Source organism: Rhinoraja longicauda, chromosome 11, assembly GCF_053455715.1.
Source record: "Rhinoraja longicauda isolate Sanriku21f chromosome 11, sRhiLon1.1, whole genome shotgun sequence".
Lineage (NCBI taxonomy): Eukaryota > Metazoa > Chordata > Chondrichthyes > Rajiformes > Arhynchobatidae > Rhinoraja > Rhinoraja longicauda.
The window spans coordinates 6,773,320-6,785,475 of record NC_135963.1 but is presented as its reverse complement, the minus strand read 5'-3'; the positions used below and the strand labels follow the sequence as shown (position 1 = coordinate 6,785,475).

Sequence of the window (12,156 nt, the reverse complement as noted above, 5' to 3'; positions counted from 1 at the left end):
CATAGTGTAGTGCAGTGTAATGTGGTGTAGTGTAGTGCAGTGTAGTTTAGTTTAGTTTAGTTTAGTTTATGTAGTACAGTGTATAGTGTAGTGGTGTAATGTAGTGTAGTGTAGTGTAGGGTAGTGTAGTTTAGTTTAGTTTAGTTTATGTAGTGTAGTGTAGTGTAGTGTAGTGTAGTGTAGTGCAATGTAGTGTAGTGTAGTGCAGTGCAGTGTAGTGTAGTGTAGTGTAGTGCAGTGTAATGTAGTGCAGTGTAGTGTAGTGCAGTGCAGTGCAGTGTAGTGTAGTGTAGTGTAGTGTAGTGTAGTGCAGTGTAGTGTAGTGTAGTGTAGTGCAGTGTAATGTAGTGTAGTGTAGTGCAGTGTAGTGTAGTGTAGTGTAGTGTAGTGTAGTGTAGTGTAGTGTAGTGCAGTGTAGTGTAGTGTAGTGTAGTTTAGTTTAGATTAGTTAAATTTAGTGTAGTTTAGTTTAGATACAGCGTGGAAACAGGCTCTTCGGCCCACCGAGTCCATGCCAACCAACTACACCCATACACTAGTTCTAGCCTACACACTAGGAACAATTTACAGAGACCAGTTAACCTACAAACCCGCATGTCTTTAGAATATGGGAGGAAACCGGAGCACCTGGAGGAAACCCACGCGTACACAGGGAGAACATGCAAATTCCACACCGGCAGCACCCATTGTCAGAATCGATCCTGTGTCACGGGCGCTGTGAGGCAGCAACTCTACCGCTGCACTACTGCGCCACCCCTGTGCCTCTTTGTGCCGCCCAAAGATGATGGTACATCATGGAATGAGCTGCCAGAGGAAGTGGTTGAGGCAGGTACCAAAATAACGTTTAAATGACATTAGGACAGGTACATAAGTAAGAAAGGTTAAGAGGGATATGGGTCACATGCAGGTGAATGGGATTCGCGCAGATGGGAATCTTAGTTGCTTTGGAAGTGTTGGGCTGAAGGGCCTGGTTACATACTGTATGACTACGACTCATAGAGTCATAAATATTTTCTTCTTTCAGTTAATCATCAATCTTCTTTTTGAAACCTGTAATTGAATCTACCTTTATTTATTCCCTCATCACCTTTGATTCTTTTGCCAACTTTTTTTTGTACTTGACATGTCCGTCAGTGGAAACAATTTCCTTCCGTTCATTCTGCCTACATGCCTCAGGATCGCATTACCTCCACCATCTCTGCTCACAAGTTCATTCCTGCCACATCACGGTGGCGCAGTGGTAGAGTTGCTGCCTCACAGCGCCAGAGACTCGGGTTCGATCCTGACTACGGGTGCACGTCTGTGTGGAGTTTGTATGTTCTCCCCACGACCTGCGTGGGTTTTCTCCGGGAGATCTGGTTTCCACCCACACTCCAAAGACGTACAGGTTAGTAGGCTAATTGGCTTTGGTACAGTTGTAAATTGTCCCCAGTGTGTGTGGGATAGTGTTTAATGTGCGGGGATCGCTGGTCAGTGCGGACTCGGTGAGCCGAAGGACCTGTTTCCGCGCTGTGTCTCTAAACTAAACTAAACTAAATCACATTCCTCAGATTACCACTATGCCTTAAAGAACTGTACACTAACCTTGATGGGAGAAAAATCACAAATTAATTAGATCAAACTCTTTCCTTAAAGAAGAGTTTTGATAGATTCATTCCAGGGATGAACTCGTACTCTCGCAGATCCGATAGTTTCAGTTCTGTTTGTGATGAGAATCTTATAGAAACATATAAAATTCTTAAAGGATTGGACAGGCGAGATGCAGGAAAAATGTTCCTGATTTTTGGGAGTCCAGAACCAGGAGTCACAGTTTAAGAATAAGGGGTGGGCCATTTAGAACTGAGATGAGGAAAAACTTCTTCACCCAGAGAGTTGTGAATCTGTGGAGTTCTCTGCCACAAAAAGCAGTGGAGGCCAATTCACTGGATGTTTTTAAGTGAGTTAGATTTAGCTCTCAGGGCTAAAGGAATCAAAGGATATGGGGAAAAAGCAGGAACAGGGTACTGATTTTGGATGATCAGCCATGATCATATTGAATGGCCGAATTGCCAAATTGCCTACTCCTATACCTATTTTTCTGTTTCTAGTCATGTTCAGGTTTGCGGGATGGAATGTCACAAACAAGTCCAAACGAGCATCTCACACCTTTTCTGTTACAGGTACAACCTTCCATTAGTTCGTCTTGGTTTATTTCAGCACTAGCGACCAGCAGAGCAGAACAGAACGTCAGTGTAACGATGGTGCTGCGTAAACCTTTTAACTTAGTGTTCACCTATCTTCTGTGCACCTATATTGAGAGCTGCTTTGGACTAGACTTGGTGGATAATGGTTACAGAGACCTTGTGATTGCCATTAAACCAAGCATCGAACATAATGAAATGCTTCTTGAAAAAATCCAGGTGAGATCTGAAATGAATTCATTAGGTTTGGGTTTAGGTTGGGGGTCGGCATGGCGATAGAATTGCTGCTTTACAGCCCCAGAGACCCGGACCCTCATGATGGGTGCTGTCTGTACGGAGTTTGTACGTTCTCCCCGTGACAGCGTGGGCTTTCTCCAGGAGCTCCGGTATCCAAAGATGTACAGGCTTGTAGGATAATTGGCTTCGGTAAAAATTGTAATATTGTCCCTAGTATGTAGGATAGTGCTAGTGTACGGGGAATGGTGGTCGTCGCGGAATCGATGGGCCGAAGGGCCTGTTTAGATTTATTATTTGATAAACTTTGTTTTGTATGCTATCCATACAGATCAGATGACACTATACATATCAAATTCAAATAGAATAGATAGAACAAACGGGACGATATGGAGTACAGAATATAGTTCTCAGCATTGTAGTATATCAGTTCCAGACAAAGTCTAATGTTCGCAATGAGCTAGAGGTGAATCGGACAGTACCCTAGCTTATAGAAGGACTGTTTAGAGGGGAAGAGGGTGTTTCTCAGTCTGGTGGTGCGTGCTTCTCGAGTTGCTTAGTGTCAATGTACATCTTCATACCGCATTGAACTCGTTTGAATTTAGGTTTTGATGATAGGAAAAAGAGTTAAAAGAATGTGTGTCCACGATTGCCTCTGTCAACATAATTACATAACATAATGTTTACGAGGATGTTGCCATAATGTTTGCGAGGATGTGCGAGGGTTTGAGCTATAGGGGGAGGTTGAGCAGGCTAGAACTCTGTTCCTTGGAGCGCAAGAGGATGAGGGGTGATCTTATAGATCAAGAGAGGAATAAATCAGGTTAACACCCAGAGTTTCTTGGCCAGACTAGGGGAATCAAGAACCAGAGGACTTAGGTTTAAGGTAAAGGGGGAAAGATTTAAAGGGAATCTGAGGGGTGACTGCTTCATACAAAGGATGGTGGGCATATGGAACTAGTTGCCAGAGGAGGTGGTTGTGGCAGGGACTATCGTAAAGTTTAAGAAACAATTAGACAGGTACATGGATAGGAAGGTTTGGAGGGATATGGTCCAAATGCAGACAGGTGGGACTAGTGTAGTTGGTCGGTGTGGGCAAGTTGGGCTGAAGGGTCTGTTTGCACTCTGTATGATTCTATGCGTCTGAGACACAACGAGCCACTGATTTTAAAACCTGTGCTCCTTTTAGACAATGATAACAGATGCCTCCCTCTACCTTCACCGAGCTACCAAAAACAAAGTTTATTTTTCGGATGTAAAGATCCTGTTGCCATCCAGCTGGCCAGAAGTCAGCTCGATTCAGAGACCAACCACGCAATCCTACGAGAAGGTACAAAGGTTTTTTTGCACGAGATTGCCTTTTTAAAACTTATTGATTGTATTTTATTTTGTTTGTTTATTATATTATCTATTGAGTACTGCCTTATGCTGCCGCCACACAGGTAAGAATTTCATTGTTCCGTTTCGGAACAAATTGACAATAAAACACTCTTGACTTAAGAGCGCCGTGTTACCCAAGGCTTATTACTGACTGCCAAAGTGGATGTGCAGGATAAAACCTGCAGATTTATGGACGAAAGAGCAGTAAGGAGGAAGGACGATAATGTTGGAAAGCAAAAACATAAGTTCATAAGTCATTGGAGCAAGATTAGGCCATTCGGCCCATCTCGTCCACTCCACCATTCAATCATGGCTGATCTATCTCTCCCTGCTAACCCCATTCTCCTGCCTCCTCCCCAAACCTTTTGACACCCGTACTAGTCAAGAATCAATCAATCTCCGCTTTTAAAATAGTTAAACCCTTGGCCTCCGCAGCTGTCTGTGGCAATGAATTCCATAGACTCCCCCACACATCCACTCAACCCAGGCCTTTCATTCTATATTATTTCATATAGATAAATAGAAAAAATTATAGTTTCTTTATTCTTTTTGTGTACATATGTGTGTGTGGTGTGTGTGTGGTGTGTGTCTGTGCCTGTGTGTGGGCGTGTGTGTGCGCGCGCGTGTGTGTGTGTGTGTGTGTGTGTGTGTGTGTGTGTGTGTGTGTGTGTGTGCGTGAGTGTGTGTGTGGTGTGTATGTGTGTGTGTGTGTGTGTGTGTGTGTGTGTATAGAAATAAAATTGAGCCTGGCAAACGAAAATCCATCAGCAATGAGTCATAGAGATATACAATCAGAAACAGGTCCATAGCGCAAACATTGTCTACGTGAGATCTTCCAACAATCTGTAGTCCGCGAAAGTCTACGAGATTTCCTGGTTGCAATGCTCGGACCTCCAGGTTGCCAAGCCAATTCAACTCCCCTTCCCATCCACATACCGACCTTTCTCCACCTTCCCATCCACATCGCAGGCTCGGCGATCGCTTCGCTCAACACCTTCGCTCAGTCCGTTTTAAGCAACCTGATCTCCCGGTGGCAGAGCACTTCAACTCCCCCTCCCACTCCCAGTCTGACCTTTCTGTCATGGGCCTCCTCCAGTGCCATAGTGAGGCCCACCGGAAATTGGAGGAACAGCACCTCATATTTCGCCTGGGCAGCTTGCAGCCCAGTGGTATGAACATTGACTTCTCCAACTTTAGATAGTTCCTCTGTCCCTCTCTTCCCCTCCCCTTCCCAGTTCTCCCTCTATCTTCCTGTCTCCACCTATATCCTTCCTTTGTCCCGCCCCCCCTGACATCAGTCTGAAGAAGGGTCTCAGCCCGAAACATCACCCATTCCTTCTCTCCTGAGATGCTGCCTGACCTGCTGAGTAACTCCTGCATTTTTTGAATAAATACCTTTGATTTGTACCAGCATTTGCAGTTATTTTCTTATATTTCTTCACCTTCCCATCCACATACAGACCTTTCTCCAGACCTGAGCTTTCTACCTGGATAGTGCACAGTATCAATACTGTATGGATTTTCATGTGCAGTTGTCTTTCATAGGCCAGTGTAATCATTGCTGAAGAAAATCCTAAATATGGAGACACCCCTTACACTCTGCAGTATGGAGGATGTGGAGAGAAGGGCCGGTACATTCACCTCACTCCGGGCTTCCTTCTAAATGACAGACTGCTTCAAATTTATGGGAAGAGAGGTAAGCCATTTTGAGAACAATGACCGCATATGTACCTTTGCATACGATGAAACAGTTTCCAAGGGATGCCAACAATTGGGAGGACAAAATAGGGTGTAAGTAGGTCGCTAAGTGCTGGAGTTAGCCGGGCCTGGCAGCATCTCTGGTAGAAAAGGATAAGCAATGCTTCGTATCTGGTCCCTTCTTCAGAGTGAAGAAGCGTCCCTACTTGAAACGTCACCTATCCATTCCTTCCATAGGTGCTGCCTGACCCGCTGAGTTACCCCAGCGTTTTTTTTAAACGCAAGATTTCAGCATCTGCAGTTCCTTGTGTCTCCAGGAAGTTACTATTCTTTTGACAAACTTGTTCCCAATTGGTACTTCAATTGACTCATTGTAAATCAGCCTCTGCTTAGGTGGGTGGCGGGAGAATGTGGGTGGAGTTAAAGAGTCAGAGAGTCATACCCCATGGAACCAGGCCCTTCGGCCCAAATCATCTATGCCAACCAAGATGCCCCATCGAAGCCAGATGCTCGTGGAAAGACACAAAGTGCTGGAGTAACTCAGCGGGCGAGGCAGCATCTCAGGAGAACATGGATAAAGACCCTTCTTCAATCCCGACCCGAAATGTCATCCATCCTTTTACTCCAGAGATGCTGCCTGACCCGCTGAGTTATGGGGTTGTGAGGCGAAGGCAGGAGAATGGGTTGAGAGGGAAAGATAGATCAGCCATGATTGAATGGCAGAGTAGACTTGATGGGCCGAATGGCTTCATTCTGCTCCAAGAATTTATGAACCTTTGAGTTACTTTAGCACTTTGAGTCTACCTTCGGTATAAACCAGCATCTGCCATTCATTTCTATACCCCGTGTGCTTGTGTTTGGCCCAAAACCCACTAAATTCATGTACCTGTCCAAGTGTCTTCTAAATGTGTAAGAAGGAGCCACAGATGCTAGTTTAAACCAAAGGTAGACACAAAACGCTGGAGTAACTCAGCGGGACAGGCAGCATCTCTGGAGAGAAGGAATGGGTGACGTTTCAAGTCGATATAGAGGGTGATGTGGAGAGACTAGTCTTCTAAATGCTGTTATACTTCCTGCCTCAACTACCTCCTGTAGCAGCTCGTTACATATACCCACCATCCTGTAAGTTGGTGGGCATAAGTTGGGCACATGGAAATGGGTGCGCAATAGGACAGATGGTATTGCTCTGAAAGCTGGCATAGACTCAGCGGATCAAATGGTTTCTTTTGGGAGAAGTGGGAAATTTCAGAGACACTCAGAAATGTGAGTTTTAACTGCAAGTGAGAGCATTACATTGAACAAATACACTTCTGTTTCCACAGGACCATTATTTGTTCACGAATGGGCCCATCTCCGGTGGGGTGTATTTAATGAATTCAGTGATGAGCTGCCCTTTTATAAATCTAGCGATGGACGCATTGAGGTAACGAGGTGAGGCAATTGAAATCACATTATTTTGTTCTGTGAAGAAGACAGTTTGAGATTCCGAGACATGGCCACAACATCTGACTGTTGCCCATTGTGGTCTGCTTACTTTAGTCTAGTTTAGAGATGCAGCGCGGAAACAGGAGCCCACCGAGCCCGCTCTGTCCATCGAGCATCCTGTACACCAACACTATCCTACACACACTAGGGGCAATTTACAATTTTACCAAGCCAATTAGCCTACAAATTTGTACGTATTTGGAGCTCCCAGAGAAAACCCACACAGGTCACTTGGAGAACGCACAAACTCCATACAGACAGCACCCGTAGTCAGGATCGAACCCGGGTCTCTGATGCTAAAAGGCAGCAACTCTACCGCTGCGCCACCGCACCACCTTCGAGCATTTAAAGGGTTACCCTACATACCCACATGTCTTTGGAATGTGGGAGCAAACCGGAGCACCTGGATAAAACCCACACGGTCACAGGGAGAACGTGCAAACTCCACTCAGACGGGGCCCTTAGTCAGAATGGTGTCTCTGCAGCTGTGAGGCACCACTGTGCCGCCCTAATCTTGCAAAATGATTACTTATAGAAATGCCGCTCAAAATCAAATCGGTTTTATTTTTGTCATTTGGTCTGCAGGTGTACAAAGGAGATAACTGGAAGTGTTAAGGAGTGCAGCGGTGGGTCTTGTTCAGATTGTAAAATCAATGAAAGGACAGGATTGTACGATAGAAGTTGTAACTTTTATCCAAACAAGGATCAGACTGCATCCGCTTCCATAATGTATAATCAAGGCTTGGAAAATGTAAGTAGAGTCACCAAACTGTTCTTTTCCCACTGATGATTAATTGTGTTCCAGCATGTTCATAAGTTCATAGGTTATCGGAGCAGAATTAGGCCATTCGGCCCATCGAGTCTACTCCGCCATTCAATCAAGGCTGATCTATCTATCCCTCACAACCCCATTCTTCTGCCTTCTCCCCATAACCCCTGACACCCGTACTAATCACAGTTAAAGGAGCAAAATTAGGCCATTCAGTCTCCCCCACCATTCAATCATGGCTGGTCTATCATTACCTCTCAATCCCATTCTCCTGCCTTCTCCCCATAACCCCTGACACCCAAGGACTTGTCAATCTCCACCTTAAACATATTCAATGACGGCCTCCACAGCCGTCTGTGACGATGAATTCCACAGATTTCTCTGACTAAAAAAATCCTCCACATCTCCTTTCTAAATGTATGTCCTTTTATTCTGAGGCTGTGGCCTCTGGTCCTCGACTCTCCCACTAGTGGAAACATCCTCTCCACATCTGGGTTCGGTCCTGACTGCGGGTGCTGTCTGTGCAGAATTTTCATGTTCTCCCTGTGACCTGCGTGGGTTTTCCCCGGGAGCTCCGGTTTCCTCCCACACCGCACAGACGTGGAGGTTTGTAGGTTAATTGGCTTTGATAAATTTGTAAATTGTCCCCATCATATCGGATAGTGCTAGTGTGTGGTCGACGCAGACTCAGCGGGGATGGGGTGAAGGCTGGGGTGGGGGGAGGGGGGGATGGAGGGGCTATTTCTGAGCTGTATCTCGAAAGTCGAAAGTCTAAAGATCAATTATGACCACCTGGAAAATACCTCCTTTTCGCTAATCATCTGGTTAACTCGAGGCTTTTTTTTCTCCAAACTTCCAGGTGGTCGAATTCTGTGATAACAACACTCACAATACTGAAGCGCCCAACATGCAGAACCAAATGTGCAATTACAGGAGCACTTGGGAAGTGATCAATGAATCAGAGGATTTCAAAATTGTTTCTTCGCCCCACACTGGTTCTGTCCAACCAACATTCACACTTGTACAGGCCAAGAGCCGGGTGCTTTGTTTAGTCCTTGACGTCTCAGGAAGCATGAATATGGTAAGGTCCTTTATGATAAAACCACTGAACAAAATCGGTGGAGAGGGTGACCACACGGGGACTTAGGACAAAGGAACATTGTGCAATGCTTTTTGTCTTTGTAGCAGTTCACTTTTATTTTAGCATTTAGATTCGTTTAGTTTAGAGATACAGCGCTGAAGCAGGCTCCTTTGGCCCAGTGAGTCCGCGCCGGCCAGCGATCCCTTCACACTAACACTATCCTACACACACTAGGGACAACTTACATTTATACCAAGCCAATTAACCGACCGCATCTGTACGTCTTTGGAGTGTGGGAGGAAACCGGAGCTCCTGGGCAAAAACCCACGCAGGTCACGGGGAGAACGTACAAACTCTGTACAGGCAGCGCCGGTGGTCGGGATTGAACCCGGGTTCCCGGCGCTGTAAGGCAGCAGCTCTACCGCTGCGCCACCATGCCAGCCTCAACTGGGCGGCACGGTGGCACAGCGGTATAGTTGCTGCCTTACAGAGAGTGCAGCGCCGGAGACCCGGGTTCGATCCCGACTACGGGTGCTGTCTGTACGGAGTTTGTACGTTCTCCCCGTGACCTGCGTGGGTTTTCTCCGAGAGATCTTCAGTTTCCTCCAAAGACGTACTCCAAAGACGTACAGTTTGTAGGTTAATTGGCTTGGTATAAATGTAAAAATTGTCCCTAGTATGTGTAGGATAGTGTTAATGTGCAGGGCGGAAAGGGCCTGTTGCCGCGCTGTATCTCTAAACTCAAGAGATGATTATATTTGTGTAGAAACCGGACTTTCAAAAAGCCTTTGACAAGGTCCCACACAAGAGATTAGTGTGCAAAATTAGAGCACATGGTATTGGGGGGTAGGGTATTGACATGGATAGAGAACTGGCTGGCAGACAGGAAGCAAACAGTAGGAACCAACGGGTCCTTTTCAGAATGGCAGGCAGTGACTAGTGGGGTGCCGGAAGGCTCGGTGATGGACCCCAGTTGTTTACAATATATATTAACGATTTAGAAGAGGGAATTAAATGTAACATCTCTGAGTTTGCGGATGACACAAAGTTGGGTGGCAGTGTGAGCTGTGAGGAGGATGCTATGGGGCTGCATGGTTCTTACAGCTTACTGTGTACATGACTATGGTGCAGGAAAAGACCACAAAGTGACATGCCAGAATGTGTGTGGAGTTGATTGAGAGAGGCGTTCAGGCTGAAACATGTACTGCCGATGTCTGACGGCATTGGGTTCATGCCAGACACTAGGAAAATAGCAGATGGGTTTTGTGACTGTTCCCAGATGTGCTGGCTCCAATTTTCTTCATGCTTCAACAGCCCTTAGACACCACAGCTTGCTCCAGACACAAATTAATAATGTAACTCGAAAACAAAGGGACTATTTGATCTCATCTCTGAGTCATCTTTCCCTGTGTGAAATCAACAGTCTTTCCAAATATAAGGTGACCCAATTATCTGAAGAAGGCTCTCAACCCGAAACGTCACCCATTCCTTCTCTCCAGAGATGCTGCCTGTCCCACTGAGTTACTCCACCATTTTGTGTCTATCTTCGGTGAGAACCAGCATCTGCAGTTCCTTCCCACCCAATTATAATTGCAGACAGCGGTAAGATGGGAGATGGCATCCAATTAGCGTCGCCCCCTCTCAGTGGGTGATGTGTCATTGGACATCGGGTCACGAGTGACCAAATAGTTCAACGGTGGAAAGTATCCTGACTGGTGGTGTCATGGCCGTATGGTAATTCCAGGAATACGGTGGATTCAAACCCCGGCCCAACATGGGCAGAAGATAGACGAGGACTCTGTCCATGATGGTGTGTGGAGGAAGGAATTGCAGACGCTGGTTTAAACTGTAGATCGACACAAATTGCTGGGGTATCTCAGCGGGACAGGCAGCATCTCTGGAGAGAAGGAATGGGTGAAGTTTCGGGTCGAGACCCTTCTTCAGACTGAAAGTCAGGGGAGCGGGAAAATTGAATTGAATTGAATACTTTATTGTCACATGTGACAAGCCACCATGAAATTCTTTGCTTGCATACCCAAGGGATGCAAATTGTCACCCATATAGGGCACTTACAAAGTTACACATTCTCCCTCCCCTCCTACCCCACCACGCCAGTTCCCCCTTTATTCTTCCTTCTCACCCCCCTTCCTCCCTTCGGTCCCCCCACACAATCCACTGAGATATGTCCAAATGAGACATATAGTATGGTGACATAGGGAGATGTACAACAAACTAGACCAAGTGGACCCGTTGGGACCAAACCTCTCCTGCATTGGTGCAGCACCCTCTCCTCCCCCACTCCGCCCTCCCACTCCCCCCTCCCCTCCCCCCTCCATCCCCCTCAACCCCCCTTCCCTCCCCCCTCCCTAGGAGACAGATTTAAACTATAAAATGTGAATAACTTTAAAAATATAACAACGATTTCAATGAAACTTCTTCCATTAGCACCAAAAGGACGACGGTGAGTAAGGTGGGCCTAAAATTGTCACGTTATTGTGTACCATTTTGGCTGTAGTTCAGGAACAAACAAACAAGAGTTTTAGTATATAGATGAATGAAAAATATGCAAAAAATAACGATGATAAAAGAAACGGGCCACTGTTACCTGTGAGCTAGGTGAAAAGAAGTCTGTAACCCGTTTTCACCTGCCTCACAGCAAACAATGGCTGTTTCCTTTATCATCGTTACATTTTTGCATATCTTTATCTAGATCTAGATCTCACGTTTCCCCTGTGGTCTGAAGAAGGGTCACGACCCGAAACGTCACCTACTACTTCTCTCCAGAGATGCCGCCTGATCCGCTCAGTTGCTCTAGCATTTTACGTACATCTTCGGTTTAAACCAGCGTCTGCAGTTCCATCCTACACACACTTACATGGACAGGGTCCTCTTTGCCATTAAAAGCATCCGCATGAGGTGGTTCCTCTTCTTGCTGCCACCATCGGGCAGGGGATACAGACACCCGAGGTCTCACACCACCTCACACTATCAGGATTGCTGCAGTCCTACAACTATACAAGAAGGTTTACAAGAATGATTCCAGGAATGAGTGGGTTAGCATATGATGAGCGTTTGACAGCACTGGGCCTGTATTCGCTGGAGTTTAGAAGGTTCAGGGGCGACCTCATTTGAAACTTACAGAATAATGAAAGGCATTAATAGAGTGGATGTGAAGAGGATGTTTCCACTGGTAGGAGAGTCTAGGACCAAAGGTCATAGCCTCAGAATTAAAAGGAGTTCTTTTAGAAAGGAGGTGAGGAGGAACTTCTTTAGTCAGAGGATAGTTAATCTGTGGAACTCTTTGCCACAGAGGGTTGTGGAGGCAAAGT

The 12,156-nt window shown here is 46.0% G+C and overlaps 1 protein-coding gene across 1 annotated transcript in view; it reads left to right on the top strand.

Annotated features, from left to right (window-relative positions):
* The first annotated feature begins 2,237 nt into the window (after positions 1-2,237).
* The window catches only part of LOC144598022 (calcium-activated chloride channel regulator 1-like), a 29,818-nt gene continuing 19,899 nt past the window's right edge, over positions 2,238-12,156 (top strand). The window contains exons 1-6 of the mRNA XM_078407895.1: positions 2,238-2,399; positions 3,604-3,744; positions 5,340-5,490; positions 6,815-6,923; positions 7,563-7,728; positions 8,606-8,827. Coding sequence (XP_078264021.1) covers positions 2,238-2,399; positions 3,604-3,744; positions 5,340-5,490; positions 6,815-6,923; positions 7,563-7,728; positions 8,606-8,827 — 951 coding nt within the window. The remainder of the gene's footprint in view (positions 2,400-3,603; positions 3,745-5,339; positions 5,491-6,814; positions 6,924-7,562; positions 7,729-8,605; positions 8,828-12,156) is intronic.